General features: G+C 42.4%; 2 protein-coding genes across 4 annotated transcripts in view; both read left to right on the forward strand.

Moving 5' to 3' along the window:
* The window catches only part of LOC130405767 (uncharacterized), a 198,073-nt gene that overhangs the window by 87,032 nt on the left and 92,577 nt on the right, over window positions 1-18,464 (forward strand).
* LOC130405769 (uncharacterized) overlaps window positions 1-18,464 on the forward strand; it is an 83,170-nt gene that overhangs the window by 1,959 nt on the left and 62,747 nt on the right. For 2 of the 4 annotated variants that reach the window (XM_056610966.1, XM_056610967.1), the window contains exons 1-2: window positions 5,760-8,821; window positions 13,978-14,238. In XM_056610966.1, coding sequence (XP_056466941.1) covers window positions 8,770-8,821; window positions 13,978-14,238 — 313 coding nt within the window. In that variant the 5' untranslated portion in view covers window positions 5,760-8,769. Of the gene's footprint in view, window positions 1-5,759; window positions 8,822-13,977; window positions 14,239-18,464 lie in introns of those variants that run through there. The other 2 variants (XM_056610969.1, XM_056610968.1) reach the window with 2 other exon arrangements.

An 18,464-nucleotide genomic window follows, 5' to 3' on the forward strand; every position in this document is an offset into this window, starting at 1 on the left:
AAACATTCACAATATATTCCAACAATAATAAAGGGTTTTGTTTGCTATTTTTATGTGTGTGTGTGTGTGTGTGTGTGTGTGTGTGTGTGTGTGTGTGTGTGTGTGTGTGTGTGTGTGTGTGTGTGTGTGTGTGTGTGTGTGTGTGTGTGTGTGTGTGTGTGTGTTTGTTAGCTTTTTAGCTAAGGTACTCTAGCCGACCAGTGCTCCAGCACCATGCCCTGCCAACACGTGCATCTGCCCAGATAAAATCCAACATTCATCAGTTAAAATTTCCACGAAACAGTCTATAATAAATCCCTCAGATATGAATGGCCTACTATGTAACATTTACGCATTAAATATACTGTAGTGTATGGACTCTGCCTGCCCTGCTGGTCTTTTGTGGAATTGTTGAATGTTTTTGTTTGCATTGCCATGTGCTTTTGTTTCTATCCTGAACCCCGGCCGCACCTGCTCTGTCTGCCACACCTGGGCCCAGTTTCCCGATAACGATGGATCTTCGCTCGCACGATCATTCTCACGATGGATCTTGCGAACCATCATTAATTTCTTTGGAGCGTTTCCCGAAACTCCACTGACATGGTGCTGAAACGGGCTATGACGCAGGGGGAGACGCAGGAATGTCGCAGGACAATGGGGTTAAAAAGGTTTAAAATATCTCCCCATCAAGGCTAACCGCAGAGTATGAATGCTAAAGATATTCAAACACAATTGATTAGGCCTAGGCCGACATATATATCAGTCCTAATCCTGAATGCACTGTGCATACATTTATTCACGGCATTTCCCCCACTGAAATAATTCCATATTACAAAAATCCCAAAATAGCTTGTTTGACAAATACATTTATCTTAATGTGCTGATTTTAGAAACATACTTTACGCAGCAAGAGAGCCGACTTTATCTTATTCCGCATAAGGTTTTATTGATTGGCTCTCTCTAGTATAGAATATTTGTAGACATTAAAAATGCAACGTTCCATTCATACATTATCATTCAAACGCGGCTATTGCTGACCCGATTAGGAGAGCTTGGTCTAGATCATGGTCTTCAATTAAAATTTAACAAGGTCCAGTTGCTAAAAATTCCTTCCAAGAAAGGTCCGAACCTACCACGTCATAATAGCCTTCTTTTGTCAAATACAATCAACACGGCATATTACCTTATAATTTCGGATGTATTTATTTTCAATTTCCAAATTGCTTACTTTTAACCATGAAAAAATAGTAAGACAAAGTAACGCATATTAATATTTCAAGTAAACAAAACAGGTACATTAGGCCTGCAATTCAAGTAAACATAAAAAAGTACATAAGGCCAACATGTGAAGTAAGCAGAACAGGAACACTAGGCCTACACTTCCAATAAACATAAAGTGCATTTAGGCCTACATTTCAAGTAAGCAGAACAGGTACACCAGAGCCCTGTTTCAGGTAGCTGGTTTTGAGGCAACCCCGAGTTTGTTCGCTCTGAGTTAATGGAAACTCTGGGTTTTCCGTTTCAGGTAGCAGGTTCAGCGCAACCGAAAGTTAGTTGCTGCGGCAACATACGCCGTGGGTCTAACCTGCTCGGGAGTTGGTTAGACCTACTCTGAGTTTGTTGTCTATAAGGCTGAAGGCAGCTCTCCGACAGAAGGAAGTGTTAGAAATGGCCTGTCCTTTTCTACGAGAGCCTGTGGACGTAGAGGCTGCGATCCTCAGAAGGAATCTCCGTGAGGAACGATTATTAAGACCCCGGCTGGGTATAGGCTACTTTCTTTTCCTGATAATTTTCTTCGAGCGCTATCGTTTTTCAGCGCAATCTATCATTTATTTAGACCACCTTCTCAGCCTCCATGTTAACTCTGAAACGCACCGGGGGCATGCTTTAAATTAAAAAAAATGTTTTAACGCATTTGCAGAATGATCCGCCCTGTGCATCCCACCCGCTCTGTACTACAGTCACTTTAACGTTGTGGCTTTCCCATGATCAGAGTAGCTGACTAACCACGGACCTATAACTGCTGCAAGTCAAGAAACGCATATTAAGAATGCAAGGCAGAAAATACCCTGGTCCTGCTTTTAACCAGATGCTTCTTCTCTACATGCACATGCTCAGCATAATCGTCTGCATTGTTCACTGAAGTAAAACCCCTTAGAGTAAACTGTTCAACAAAATAACTTGTCCCACCACAGCCCGTGTTCTAATAAAGACAATCTACTTTTTATGAGGATTTCTTTATTTCCTGAAAGCACAAAAAAAGTCATTCATATCGGGTATGTTTTTAGAGCAGGGAACAGTAGGCCTATCCCAGTTTGCACCTCGCACCTTTAACTTTAACACACACACACACACACACACACACACACACACTCCAAAGCATCCTTTTGCATCTTTTGCCTAAGGTGGTCCATTTCCAAGTCTGCTTTGTGTATTTGCTTTTCTAGATAGATTTTATATAAGGCTTTGACTGGAAGCTATAGGAATGCAAAAGATGACATTGGATTTCACACTGCCAAGTAGAGCGTTTCATTATAATTCCAGGGGGGATCTTACAGAGGTAAGCTGTGATTTAGAAGTGGATGGCCTCTCATTGGATTCGATTTCATCCTGTTTGAGAGAAAGTAGATATCATTTTTAAATTGTACAACGCTATCATCGACTTTTAGAGGTTATTTTTAAAAGGTGTTAACCTCAATAGGCCTTTCCTCTTCCCTTTCGAATGCCGCAGACAATTTTTCTCCATCTTCCTGTAATGACATTAACGGTTGTGTTCAGCAATTACCAATACATTATTAATAATCTGTGGGAGGTGGAGAATTGTTACAATTGCATGGAGGTTGGTGAGGGCATCTGGTTCAAGTGGGGCGATGACGCCATCAGTAACTGGAAGAAGATGATTAGACAGTGAAATTATTACTTGAGCCAGAATATTGCCCCATCTAATTTGCATCGCGCTGGGTTGCGTGTACATATTTAATTATTTTGAATAAGAGGGCCATCTCCTCAGCCTCTGTGAGGGCTGCAGAGGTGGACCCCCTCCAGTCTGCCGGGGCTCTGCTTTTTTTCGATTTGCTAACATGGAGGAAAATGTTACCCTAATATTCAGTAAGCGCTATTTTGAAGACATATATATATATATATATATATATATATATATATATATCTATATCTATATATATATATAATGCATTTTGCCTAGGAGTAGCCTTCTAATATATCTAAATCCTATTAAATATTGGCTGTGTTGGGGTGGCTGGGAAATGTACTACTTACATTTACTGCTTAAATATAGGCCCATAACATGTTGAATATAGCTGTTAAATTAGGTAGAGCAGGCAAAATAGCAACGATTGATTTGATTTCAATTAAACATTAGATACCTGTTTGAACTATATTTTTGTACTTCATCTTCATTTGCTGCCAAGTCCTCTTGGGGCAACTTGGGTTGTTCCTGCGTAAATTGACACACACACACACACACACACACACACACACACACACACACACACACACACACACACACACACACACACACACACACACACACACACACACAAACACAAACACAAACACAAACACACACACACACACACACACGTTACATATTGAATAAGTGGAAGATGTTAAACTTTCCTCTTATTTTTATTTTATTTTACTAATTTATTTTACTCACGCATTGACTTGTTCAGCTATTTCCTGCCGAGCTCCCTCTCACCCTCTCGCTAGCGCAGGAGCGTATGCCGTTTTAATGAACGGCATACGCGTTCATTAGAATTTCCAATTCCGTGGGGGAAAAGTAAGTGGATCTACGCTTTTGGTCCATGTTTGATCATGTTATCAGAGATCCATTGATGATGGCTCTTCATAGTCAACAGGCACGCCCTCAACCCAGAGTGAACATACTCAGAGTTGATTAACCCAACGCTGATCACCTGTTCTGAAACCGAAAACCCTGAACTCTGAGTCAACCAACTCAGAGCGCAGGATTAAACTCAGAGTATGTTAAACCAGCTACCTGAAACAGGCCTCAGACCTATATTTCAAATAAACAACAAAAAAAGAGCATTAGGCCTTCATTTCAAGTAAGCAAAAAAGTGTTTCAAGTGGTGTTAGACCAAAACAGGTCCTCACAGATCTCTTTCTTGTCTTGATAAAACAATCGCACAACCAAAAGCTGGGCATTTTCCGTTACATCTGAAGACTCATCAATGGCTAAGGATGGGGCACTCTGAACAGCCGTATCAAGCTGTGACAGTGCGTCATCTGATAACATTTCAGATTTTCTGGTTGTCGTTGCAGCTCACATTGGGATTTGCTTTATTTTTTCACACAATTCATCCCTTTGTTTACCTTCAAGTAACGTCTCAGCAGCGGCGTTCAAGCACTCCTTCACAACAATCGTGTCACTGAAAGTTTTTTTATGTTGCCCCAAAATCCATGCAATCTTAAGTGAGCATTCATTTGCACGTTGCTGGCCTGTAAATGAGTGTGTGAAGACACGCGTAGACCTCTCATACTGAGCACTCAGCTCGGATATTTTCCACGCTCTTACTTCTGACTTCTGGGGATACTTATCCTCGAAGGATCTGTGTTTGGATTCGTAATGCCGCTTAATATTCACGCTTTTTATCAGCGCCACGGTTTCAACACATAAAAGACACAACAAAGGTTTTGTACTGCCTTGCGGGAGAATGAACAAGTATTGGTCAGTCCATTCATCTTTAAAATGTCTGTTTTCGGGGTCAAATTTCCTTATTTTCGAGCAAGCCATTTTCTCATTCCAAATCGCTCTTCCGGTAAAAAAAAATTTGATTAGCTATTATTTGAGTGACGCTATAACGCACATGCCGTGACAGATGGAGGGAGGGGGGGGAGTTCGGTGAGTGCATGATCTTCGCTCTGTGAAGATCATTGCTTTTTGCTGTTTTTATGCTGTACAACAGACTATTCTACTTTTCAATTTGTATTTCAGCGAGAAATGATTTTACTAACATAATCATGCTTTGTATAGTGAAATCATAAAAAAATAAAAAATATATATCTTTTTTTTTTATTGGTCATGGGTCCGGATAGGAACGTCACTTGGTCCGGACCCGGACCGCGGTCCGCCGTTTGGGGATGCCTTGTCTAGATCTTGCCCATATTGTTGGGCAGGATGAAGTAGGCTATAGGCAGGGTTCGAGTTATGATTCCATCTCTGTGGGTGTCTCTTAAAGTTGTTGAAAGTGGGGGGAGACCGTACCGGCCTTGCGCTGAACTTTGACGGGGGGGGGGATACAGGACGTAAATATGGGCTATTATGACACGGCTCTTCGCAATGCCGTGGAACGCTCCATACAGTTGCATGGGCCCTTCACAACAACGGCAGCTTCTTCGGTTGCTAAGCGACGTCAACTTCTTTGGCTAACTATTTCTCTGCTGATCAACACTACGTATGGTAACAAATAAATTGTAAAAAGACACCTTGTGAAGTTATTTTTTCGTTTGGCAAGTAGCCGCTCATTATCGAAAAATAAGCCCCTTCAGGCTGAAGCACCTCCGTTTCGCGTCGGTGTCGTGAAAATAGCTTTATTTGTAACTACAATATTATGCTGCTGTATTTTCAGAGACCCCCACAGATATTTGAGTTTGCTGCTTTCATGGGAGCCTGTGGGGTGTTCCACAAAGCCGGTTTTATCACATAACCGGGTAAGTTAACCCAGGGTTTGCTGTAACCCTAGGTTTTCCGTTCCAAAAGGATCACGGTATGTTAGTTGCTATAGCAACATATGCTCTGAATCAAACCTGGTCGGACCAGGTTTTGCGCAGGTTAAGTTTGAAACATAACCCGGTTTTGGGTATTTCAACCGGCGTTCACCGCAGATTTCATGTGTTCACAATGGCATGCCCTTTTGATGAGAGAACTGCTGATATATCAGAGCGCAAATTATACGTGCAATCCACCGGGAGCGATTGATAAGACCACGGCTCGACATCTTGGCATATTGGATGACTTTTTGCTGGAGTGGAGAGATATAGATTCTCGCGCAAATCTTTAATATATTTAAATAGCCTTACATAGCCAACACTACCAATCGAGGACCTGGCCTCAGTTCACTCCAGACTATTTGCGTAGCCCTCCGTTTTTTTCAAATGGTAGTTTTATCTAGGCTATAATGCTGGAGATGCTGAGCACATCACAGTCGTTTCAGATGACCCATCCAAGATTTGTATCGGCCTCCTATCATACAAAGAGCAATATTGTCTTAGTACTATGCCGAGAGGCATTTACAACATAAAGTATAAAATAGTCCTAACGGACTTGCATCCACTGGAGAATGTTCGATCGTAGCCGGCGGCTTCATTACAAGCACTGATCCATCTTGATCTGTGAAGTTGATGAATTGTCACTTTTAGGTTTTCTACCCAGTTGTCAAAAAATAAACATTTGGAATAGTATGCGCTGTGGCAAGCACACGGTTTGCATGTGTTACTTCGAAGGCAAAAAAAATCTAAAATACAAGAAAACACAAAAACCTACATTCAACCAGTGTGGGGTATGGCCCATGACTCTCTGAGGTGGTAGGTATAGGTACCCCCTCCATGCCAGGGCGCCCTGAATTTATGTTTATTAACAGCTCCTCCACCGGGGTCAAGACAATTTGAGGGCCAGATCCAGTCTGCCGACTGTCGGCCTTTTCACGATTGGCTTAAAAAAATGGCTTATTTAAATTTATACCAATACGATGGTGGGAAAAGCTTACCAGTTTGTATGTTTTTTTATACTTCATTTTTATACTTGATCCTCTGACCGCTTGGAAGCAATCGGAGTACATATTGTTTTAGAAGAAAGGGGTTATGTGGTAGGATCTTTAAGAATGCTTAACTGGGATATTTATATATTCATGGCTCAAATATTAAGGATCGTGCTTTTGACGTGTAACTAACGCATTTACGCGGTCAGCGATCCGCTGCCAGGCTTTGGTTCTCCGGGTTCCAGAGGTTTTAGCGTTCCCTTTTCTTGTGATAATCAGTGGCGATTCTAGGGGGTGGCCTGGGGTGGCCAGGGCCACCCCTGAAAGCTCATTGGCCACCCCTGTGGCCACCCCAGATCTGATAGGTAGTTGGTCAAGTTCGTCAACACAAGAAATAAGAGAAATACTGTCAATCAATGATGACAGCTGATCAACTGATTTAGGGTCAGTTTTACATTTTTAACTAACACAGTAATGGTCGTACTGAGGCTGTGAGAGCTGATTTCTGCTCGGCGGACATTTAGCTATGCAGGTCAGGTAACCCATGAGATGAGCGCGCTGCACATGCTGCTGGTCCGTGAAACAGGAGGACGACAACGGTCACAGTGACAATGTGAACAATATAAAAACGATAAAGACGCTGAAATCTGTCGTTGAGAGGTATGGTAATTTAATGTTTAGTTATATCGTAGTTCCCTCTGAATGTGTAGGAAAACTTTATCCAGCACTAAGTAGCAGCTAAAAGACGAACTACTGCACTAGCTAGCTTAGCAGCCTGCAAACCAAGTTAAGCATGTAACGTTAGTGTTTTGGATACCGCCATGAAATATGAAAAGATGTTTTCTGGACTGAAGACTGATGGTGTTTTTTGCAGATGTGTGTGTTCAATAGAGCTAATGTTATATTTTTGGCCAACCAGTGTGTGAAACATAGTGTGACAGTCTAGATTTAAGTAGCTATAACACAAGAACAAGCTGTGTCTTATTTGTTGCATTCAAATGCCACAAATGCTTGAGATGCAATATGTGTTAATTGTGTTATTAAAAGTGAGTTGTAAGAGTGGTAGTTATGTAAAAATAAACCTTTGTAGATCCTATAAATAGACATAATTAGGCACATTGTTGACACCTCCTTTCTTTTTGACATTTTAATGGAGTCAAAGCTGTTATTTAAGGGGTTCCAGTTATATTTGGTCTGGTGGCATTGCATTGGACTTTAAGTCTTGTCTTGTGGTCTTATGGCCTATATGAAAGCATTTTGTAGCAGGAGAATGAGCAAAAGCAAGAACTAGCTACCTCTATTGCACTTTGTTACTATTATTAGAATCCTCTATTGTTCATGAGAGTTTGAAGGTTTACCTAACATTACTTTATAGTATATACTTTGGAGTTAAAATGTCACCTGTATTGTTACCTATGTTTGCTTTACTAATTTAGGTGCCATCTTGTGATTAAATAAAAACACACCAAAGCAAAGAACAAACCAAAAAAATCGAATTCCAGTATCTCCAACAAATTAGATCTAAGCTAAATAATAACATAAACTAAGCATGTAAAGCAAAAACAACTAATATTTTTGTTTTTTTCCTTACAAGCTTAATTTATCCTTTGCTTACAGATACACTTTTTAATAAGGTCTATCTTAAAGCATTTTGGTTTGTTCTGTTGCCTGGATTGCTGTGTTTTATGTAACCACAAGATGGCGCCTCAATTAGTAAAGCAAACACAGGTAACAATACAGGTGACACAGATGATGAGCTGATTAATGTTATTATATAGGATGAGTTAAGAGCAGTTGCATTTTGCTACTCTAATTTAACTTGTGAAGAGATGAGGACTTTAATCCACTATAAGGAAATGGCTCTTAGAAAATGTTTACCCTATTCATAATTACTGATTAAAAATAGACATGTTAAAATAACCAGATATACTTGAGGACTGTGATAGGTGGAAATGGAATTTAAAAAATGACTTTAAAAAAAAAAAGTCATTTCACCAGCATAGACACCTTTATTTGACAGTTATGAGACAGGAAATCATGGGAGAGAGAGGGGATGCAACATGCAGCAAAGGACCGGGATTCAAACCGCAGTTGGCTGCGTACGTGTATGTATTAAACTTCGCTATGCCATGGCCACCCCACACTAGCTTTGTGTCCCATCTTGGCCACCCCAGTAAAAATGTCCTGGATACGCCACTGGTGATAATGTCCTTCTCCTCGTCATAGCTCTCCAGGAGAACCTGGAGTTCCATTTCATTGAAATAAGCGGCCCGTTTCGCCTATCGATCAGGGTTTCCATGATCCATACATCACGTCTTTTTAAGTTTGGCGTGGACGCGCACAACCCTGTGTTAACCAACCCCGAGTTGATTGAACTAATGCATAACCGCTGCTGTGGAACCGAAAACTCTGGGTTGGTCGGCACAGGGTCAATCAACCTAGGGTTCAGCGTTAACTCCGTGTTTGTTAAACCTCCGTTCGTGGAACACCCCTCTGACCTCTCTCTATGGGAGCTCAGTAAATAAAGTATCTCAATAAAGTGTATCTGTCTATCTATCTATCTATCTCAGCTCCCACTGGCTCCCACCTAACTTGAACCCTGGCTATAGGTCTTTTTACACTGCCGAGCCGGTTCGGTCGCAGCTTGTCACGCCCGGCGATTTCACCTTCTTATCTCAAGTTTCCTGTGTAAAACCGAGGGGGTCAAATCCCGAATGTTTTCATTTTTTATGAATGAAGACACCCGCATGCAATAATGAGTTCCCTCTGAGTGTAGACTACAAACGCGATTGACTATGGTCAAGGATGTTCGTTACTGTCTAGACAAGGTCCAATAAATAGTGAACTTCATAACAGCCTCACCGAAGCGCCTACAGTGCTAAATGCAAACAATCGCAACAAAAAACGCTTGCAGAAATTCTCCGACACTCGCTGCTCTTAGCATGATGCATGTCTAGTAATGCCTTCTGTCATTGATCAATGAGGACATTTTAACCACGATGGTTGAATTAAAATCAGAGGCAGACAGCAAGTGTAGCTCAAAAGCGACCTCCCACACAAGACCAATGGAATCATTTGATTTTATTATATGCCTTTCGACGTGGCGTTTGATCGGTACATTTCGGCTGCGCATGTATTTTTGGAATTTTTAATTGCTGCAATAAATTATGTTGTTGTAGACTTCTAACATGTCTCTATCTTTGCTGTTTAAATCTAACAGTAGTCTTTGAGTAATATATCGGTGGTAACCACTGTTTTTGATTGCGAAATCGCTCAAGCGGGGCATTCCGTGGCATTGGATGTGTTTTGATAAAACACATCCAATACTAGGAACGTCCGCTGGTGTCGCCACTGAGGCTATAGTAGGCTTACGATGCTCTTAGCGTCCTACGAGTACCCCTGGAGTCCTCGTTAGCTACGAGCGTTTTCACGACGTTCGTTACCAATGATGCTTTCGGGAAACGGTGTGAAAACTGTACGATGCTCGTACGACGCAATTCACGATCCACTGAGGCTAACGATGCTTTCGGGAAACTGGGCCCTGATCATTAGCCTGCTCGTTGTCCTGATTGAGTTTTCCCTGTCCCTTGTTTTCTCGCCAATGATTTGTTCTCCCTCTGACATTTAAGTTTAGCCCACCAGTTAGGCTTTGTCAGATTGCACCAGAAAGTTTGGTGAGATACTCTGCCCGTTTTACTCTGCCTGTTTCTGCTCTACCAATTGAATTCTCTGCCTTGTGCCTGTTTTTGGATTTTTCATTCTATGTTGGAACTTTGCCTGGATCTTTTGTGCATTAGTTTTGACTCTAAGATTGACTTTTTGACTGTCTACTCTTTGTTTGAATCCTGAAGAAAATGAATAAATATTTTTGCCAATTGCATCTGGTCTGCACCTGGGTCCTTATCTGCAACCCTTAACAATGGAGTTGGACAGTGCAATGCCTCAGCTTTACAAAATTTTCTCATTATTGGCAACAATAGGAGCTACATCTGCAGGTGTAAAAAGGAGCTTCTCCTGTTTAAAGTGCCTCAAGTCCTATACCCATAACACAATGGGCCAAGGCCGTTTAACCAGCTGCCCATTGAGACGACAATGGTAAAGTCACTGGAAAAGACAGCTAGTTGGTATCACAGGGTCACAGAGCATTTCCTTGAAAGGGAACAGGGCAGAATTTAAATATAAATAAATTTACAATTTATATAATGTACGTCTTTAGCAAATGGAGGCTGGAAAATAAATGGAAGTAAATCAGAAGAAGTGGCCAATAAGAAAGACAATCCACATACAGGCAGATCATGACATCTCTAAAGATAGAACACTCAAGAAACATACTTCTTAATCATTTGTCCTGAGACCAATCATCTGATTCAAAAGATGACATCCGCTCACTTGACCCATCCACCGTGCAAGGTTTCTTAGACCAGATGCAATTGGCAAAAGTATTTATTCATTTTCTTCAGGATTCAAACAATCTGAAAGGCGGGTGGTAAGACAGGCGAGGGTTCAGGAGCAGGCAGGGTTAGTGTTGGGGAAACAGTTCTGGATTTGTGTTGCCAGATTGGGCGGGTACATACAATTTGGGCTGGTTTTTGAAAAAAAATGATTATTATAATTATATTTTGCAAACCTCAATCAATATCAATATACGTGAGGTTGAGTTGACATTTCAAAATAACCCAATAACGTTAGTATTAGGGGTGGGAGACGGATGGGCACCTGTCCAATAGTAATTAGGGGCGAAGGAGCCATCAGACCTGTAACTCCAACCTCTGCACTGGTTTATGTTTTTTAAGTTAAGATGATTTTAAGTTGAAGGTCTAGTTAAATGTAAGATCATTTAATGCAGGGGTGGGGTACCCTTTTTCACATCAAGGGCCATTTCAATTTTTCCAAAGTCCTCAGAGGGCCATACCATTATGAACACATAACTAAAGATGAAAAAAAAGACAAAAAAAGTCTATAACTGCTGTGTTACTAAGCCTCATGTTTGCTGCATTTCTAGACTCACCTAATGTGATGGCTGGAACTGTTTTTCTCTAGCAAGGCGTCTGATGTCAGCTGGCAGTGATGATGATGCTACTCGAAGCTGGTTTTCCAAGTTTGAGTCAGTCAGTCTTGAGCGGAAGCGAGTCTTTGCAAGAGTCAGTTTTGAAAAGAACTGTTCACAGCGATACGTTGTCCCAAACAGAGATGCAAACTTCAGGGCATGTCTCCTCAGGATGGGAAAATCCTCAGCACGAACATACAGTTTGTAAAAGTCCAGCAGAGAAAGGTTGTGGTACTTGGCTTTGAGCTTGTTGTTGTTTTGCAGATCAATTATTTCCATTTGGAGGTTGTCTGGCACATCAGACGGTTGCACATTAAATGGTGTCGCAAACACGTCGAGTTCCTTTTGTATATTTTTCAGATCATGAAACCTCTCATCAAATGCCTGGATGAGTTTTGCACACTCACCAGCATATTCAGTCGTAACATCAGGCTTCAGACAGGTGCTTGCTGATGTCCACCATGAAGGCCAGATCACGGAGGAACTTGCCATCACTTAGCTCCATGACAGGTTTACCCTTCATCTCCATGAAGCGTCTGACTTCTTCCCGCAGTGTATAAAACCGTGCGAGCATATTTGCACGACTCAGCCATCGCACTTCACAATGATAAACCAGATCACCATACTCTGACTCAAGCTCGCTGAGTAACTCCTTGAACTGGCGGTTGTTCAGCCCTCTGCTTTTAATGAAGTTTATGGTGGACACAACTGTTTTCATCACATTGTTAAGCTTCAGGGAATGTGCACACAAACTCTCTTGATGTATGATACAGTGGCATACAACTAAACCACTTGGATCCAGACTCAGTCGGCTCATTTCTTTTTTGACTAAAGCAGTCAATCCTTTTTGCGTGCCAACCATTGCGGGAGCTCCGTCAGTGGCGATGCCGCTCAACTTCTCAAATGGCAGTTCAAAATTGTTCATGGCCACAATAACTTGATTGAACAAATCCTCACCTTTAGTAGTGCCATGCATGGCTTGCAAAGACAGCAACTCCTCCTTTGTTTCAAACTCAGACGTAATCCCACGCAGAAAAATGGCAAGCTGCGCTGTGTGTGTGATGTCTGTTGTCTCGTCACAGGCCAGAGAAAAATACTCAAAGTCTCTTGCAGTGTTCGAGTGTTTTTTCAATATCTTCAATATCAGTAATCCTTTCTGAAACGGTTCTCCGGGACAAACTGACGCTTTGAAATAATTTCACTTTGTCGGGCGCGAGCAGCTCCGCGGCGGCTACGAGGCACTCCTTCACGAACTCTCCTTCAGCGTGAGGTTTCAGCTTCGTGGCTATCAGTTCACTCACCACAAAACTTGCACGCGTAATATTCTCTCTGTCAGTCTGTGGCCGTGTGAGCACCCAAACTCAGACAAAGAGCGTTAATTTTATCCAAACGCATTTGTCCTTTCAACTCGTCGAGTTTAGCATGTTTCGAGCTGTAATGGCGCTCGACATTGGCCTTTTTCATCACCGCAAGCGCCTCGCCACAAACTAGGCACACTGGCTTGCCTTTCACTTCAACAAAGAAAAAGTCATTTGTCCATTTTTCCTGAAATACGCGGCATTCTGCGTCCACCTTCCTTTTCTTGACAGTCACCATGATGCATCACTTGTCTGTGTCGGTACTTGTCATGTGTCAGTCACTCCGACCCAATGCAGTGGTACGTACATCACATGCTGTATTCACTGACCCTGACGTTGACTCGGACATAGGACTCTCTCTCGGAAAACTAATGACGGGCGATATATTTTTTTTCCTGATTATTTTTTTTATTCATGTATGCATATATGAAGATATAAAATATAAAAATTGTATTGCATTGCGGGCCAGTTGAAATGGCCTCGCAGGCCGTATACGGCCCGCAGGCCGTATACGGCCCGGAGGCCGGACGTTCCCCACCCCTGATTTAATGCATGCCTATTTTGTGGATGATTTTAGTTCAGCTCATGTACCAACCATACATTTTATGTGTGTGCAAAAGTGAGCGTGCGTGAGTGCGGGCGAGTGTGTGGGTCTAGTGTGACAGGATACCTTTTTATAGGTTTGGTTCCGGTTTGTAGCCTCACCGTAACCCCTCACACCAATTTCAGAAGTGGTAAATCTAAATCTGTATTTTTGTTTTGTACATCGTCAAATGGTGGATCTCGACCTGCCTGTGTGTGGATTGTCTATGTAGTTTCCCAGACATATGATGACACTATGAAACCCCCTCCCCAGGGCAGGATCTGTCTGATGAGCAGCTCCGGGATGTTGCACAAACGCTGGGACAGGAGTGGGAGAGGGCAGCCCTCCACCTGGGGCTGAAGAAGAAAGATCTGGACGAGATCAAGAAAGAAGACAAGGTTGAGTTCATGCAGAGACGGAACATGTTGCAGCTGTGGAAGAAACGAAGAACAGGAAAGACCACAGCACGGGCCCTGCTGAGAGGTCTGGAAGACCTGAAGGACCTACTGGTCGAGACCCATCGGTTATTGAAAGGTAACGTTCTTCACCCACACACAGGCATCATAGTGGGGGGAAAGCAGGACTGGGTACCCAGGGCCCCAATCAGTGGCGGTCACGGAGTGGTAATCCCGGTGGGACGACAACGTTTCGGGGCCGCCAGGCTGATTATTGCGGGATAACACTATTGCGTTCACGAAAGTTCCTTGCTGCGCCGTCCGGCCAGCCTGAGCTGTGCGCCCGCAGCCTCTCACTCACTCAACACACGCAACCCTCACAAACTGTCAACGTCCAAACCAAGTCGATTTTGTCTGAGGGGAGAAACTGAGCGCCCCCTCCCGAAGTGGTACAGCCCAGGTCGGCCTTTAACTGCGATTGGTCAGGAAGACGTAACGGCTATGACAACATTGAGCTCTGTGCAGGGCCCTGTACCACGAAGCTCGCTTAGAGGGTTAGCGAGGTATGTTGAGCTCCAAGCCTGGGTTAGTTGTACCACGAAAGTCGATCTCTTTTAGCGTCGCTGTATCACCATGGTGACTTATGCTCGCAACCAAACCTGGTCGGGAGCAGTTTTTCGGCTTAGTCTAGCCGGAGATCGGCTACTTAAATCGGCGTGCGCAGCTTCCTAGCCCCTCCTCTGACAATGGCGTCACCATTTGTGGGTGTTCCCGTGGACCCCGGCGCACTTCTCGTACAGGTGTCTCTCCGGAGACAAGGGTTTTACGGGACAGAACCGATCCCTTGGCATTGTCCGACGATATTCAGATTTCAGACTTTATTGTCATTGTGCAAACAACGAAATTGGGGTTCTTCATGAGAGATACAGATTCTCATCAGAGGGTGTTTGTTATTTGATCGTCCTTTTGGACCTTATGTAGAGAATGATTACTGTTGCGCATTGTGTCTCAGTGACAGAGTGCTAGAGTGGAGGTAGCGCGTCAGTCTTGAATATCTGCGCGGGGGGTTCGACTCCCAAGTGACGCGAATTTATGTGAAGCCTATAAAGTCCTAATTCTCATGCATATGGAATACTTATTCACTAAAGCTTATGGAATTATATTTTTGTGCTTATTTCGAACTTGAAACCATATTTTCAAGGCCGTGCTGGCACCACATCTATGGGGGTAAAATGCATGATGATAGACCGGCGAATCTGAACCCCGGTCGCTGGCGTTCGGGTCTTATACTAATCCACTACGCTACAGCCGCTACCTCTCAGCGGTCGAAAACATGCGATATATTTCTTAAATGGGGTGTATTTAAAGTGAATTCCCTAAATGATAGAATAAGGCAGGATGGACGTTGCTTATGCATTTTTAAATCATCATCATTCTATTTGGATTAATGGCGAACAATTCTGCATTTGGCATAGTTATTTTACAGACAATATGCAGAATCTTTTCATTTATACGCATATAGACTGCTTGATCTATCGTAAAGGTGAGAAAAATGACGCAAAAAACGCCCCTCTCACGTGAACGCGCACTGAACCTAAAGCGGAAAACCTGGTTCAACTAATTGAATCTAAAGTGAGCTTCGTGGTACCATTTAACTCTGATTGCGAGTTGCGGCTTTGTCGAGCCAGGTTTTCCCAAGAAAGCCTGGGTATGTTCAGCAAGCTTCGTGGTATACCCCCCAGTTCAGGCTCGAAGAGAGTGACACACACACACACACACACACACACACACACACACACACACACACACACACACACACACACAATTTTTCACCCAGGCTACTAGTATGTTGCGAGCTGGGGCTCTAATGTTCCCTCCTGCGGTGTGTTCCTTGTCCGCATCCACTGCCATCCAGTTGCCAAACGCTTCATGCAAACTGGCTTTGATTTTTTGGGGGATTTTCCCATACAAATGAAGCATTCTGGTGCATTCTGACAAAAAAATAAAGACAAAATAGAACATTTCCTTACAAAGACGAATGGAGCCGGGGAACTAAGTTTTAACTTAATTTATTTGACTTGTAGAATTCAGCAAGATTAAAAGTGCAAATACATCAATGATAATTGGGAATTATACACAAATTAACATTCTGTCTCTGTCTCTATGAGAGAGAGAGAGAGAGAGAGAGAGAGAGAGAGAGAGAGAGAGAGAGAGAGAGAGAGAGAGAGAGAGAGAGAGAGAGAGAGAGAGAGAATAAAAGAGGTAGAGAGAGAGAGAGTGCATTTAGACAAATACGATAAAATATCAATATAATATGGGCAACCTTTTATGTGTGGTTGTTCAAGACACACTGAAGGTATTATGCCACCATAGGTTTGCAGAGAACTACATACAATATGCACACTGAAGCTGCACACTTGATTCAGGATTCTCATAGATCAGAGACAGTTCCGTCTTGAGCTTTGCCTTGTTCAGCGTGGGATATGCCTTCACAGTGGCATTCAGAGCATCAGCAGGAAATGAATGACAGTACCTTTCAAACGTATTTCCTTCTACTAAGGTAGCACTCACAAGGTGGCCAGTGAAAGAGAACCTCGCTTTGGTGTGAGCCAGGATGGTGTCGCAGACCTCTTCAGACAGCATCTGCTTCGCCTCTTCTGTCAAAGCCGTCCTTGGTTTGTCTGTTCCTGATGGCTCTTGCAGCTGGTCAGAGTCTCTGAATGCAAACAAACCAATAATGTGTTTGTTAGGCTGTGTACAGTACTGTAGTCTACGTGATGCACATGTTCACACTTTATCCAGTAAAAAGATGTCAGCATACCAATTTAAAATGGGCAGGAATGCATAATGTTAGTGTTAAACACTTTTTTATCTATTGTGTTGGTAACTTCACTCATAAATCTATCTACAGTAAAGTATGCATTTAGACAAATACGATAAAATATCAATATAATATGGGCAACCTTTTATGTGTGGTTGTTCAAGACACACTGAAGGCATGAGTATACCCACTTAAAATGGGCAGGGATGCATAATGTTAGTGTTAAACACTGTTTTTTAAGCTATCCATTGTGCCTCGCCTAACCAGGATGTCCAGCACAGAGTAAAGCAAGCTAGATTACACCACTGGCTATATATTATAAAAAGAACATATATTATAAAAAAATAACAAATACTGTCTCCTTTCATGCATATGTTCTCATGACAAAGCTTTGCTTTGAGAAGGATCAAATAATATAAATGTTATCTTACCTAATGGTCTGCACACTGCTTGTGAAGCTCTCGAGGGCCCTTTTGATGAAGACTGCATCATGTCCTTCTTCTGGAGCTTCTGGTACAGAATGTCGATGTGCGACCGCTTTTTTTTATTAATTTTGGTCGTGGAGGTCCTGATTGTTTTAATGCCAATTTCTCTGAATTGGATCGTCGACTAAAAGGAACTTCTTTCAAAGACGCAACGGAATTGCACACATTAGCAGCCATGTTGAAATTAGCAAGTGACTTGATCGAAGATATATCCCTTCGCGCCCTTTGCTCAGTTACGTATTACGCAAGCACGTTAAGGCGAGTCCCAAATCCTCGTTGAAAATGCATTGAAGGTTCATTTTCCGAAAAAAAAAAAAGGTTTTAACATGACAGTCAATGGGAGAATCCTTGGGCGATTTTCCACGTCAATGAATTCGCCCAGAGAGGCGGGACCATTTGAAACGCGACTTGAATCTGACGATTCTGATTGGAGAATGACAGATAATATGTTTAGAACACTGAAAACTACTTTTGCTGCGATATAATTTGTTGGAAAAAAAATCCTCTTACTCCCAGTTGGTAGTGCGTCGCCCAAATGGCTCCTATACACCATCCGCCCCTGTTTAAACGGCTGATTCAATAGATGTACTTTGCATGTGCCGTGTTTTCCCGCCGATGTGGCGATGCTGTATGGTTATGCTAAAGAGAGCTTTAAAAAAACATTTAAACTTCCAGAGAGACTCAGAGAGAGGGAGAAGGAGAGAGACACAGAGAGAGATAGACACAGAGAGATCTCTCCTTCAAGAAAGAAGAGTTGAGTAAGAAATGGTTAGATTACACATTCATTTACCACGACTGGTACAGCCATGGAGAAGATATGGCTTATGTTTGTATTTTTTGCCTTATTTGTTAATAATTTATTGTCTTTAATTTATAATAATTAATCATAACTATATATTGTTTTATCTAAATGGGATTGATGTCTATTCAGTAGATAAGGCTATATTATGCTCTTATTTTGTTAACTAGAAATGTGGCACCTGTCGGCGTCTCTGCATTGTTATTAAGTGTTCGGAGCAGGCTGTGAGCAACCATTTTTCTGACCGTAGCTTAACGTAG

The sequence above is a fragment of the Gadus chalcogrammus genome, chromosome 16 (assembly GCF_026213295.1).
Source record: "Gadus chalcogrammus isolate NIFS_2021 chromosome 16, NIFS_Gcha_1.0, whole genome shotgun sequence".
Classification (NCBI taxonomy): Eukaryota; Metazoa; Chordata; class Actinopteri; order Gadiformes; family Gadidae; genus Gadus; species Gadus chalcogrammus.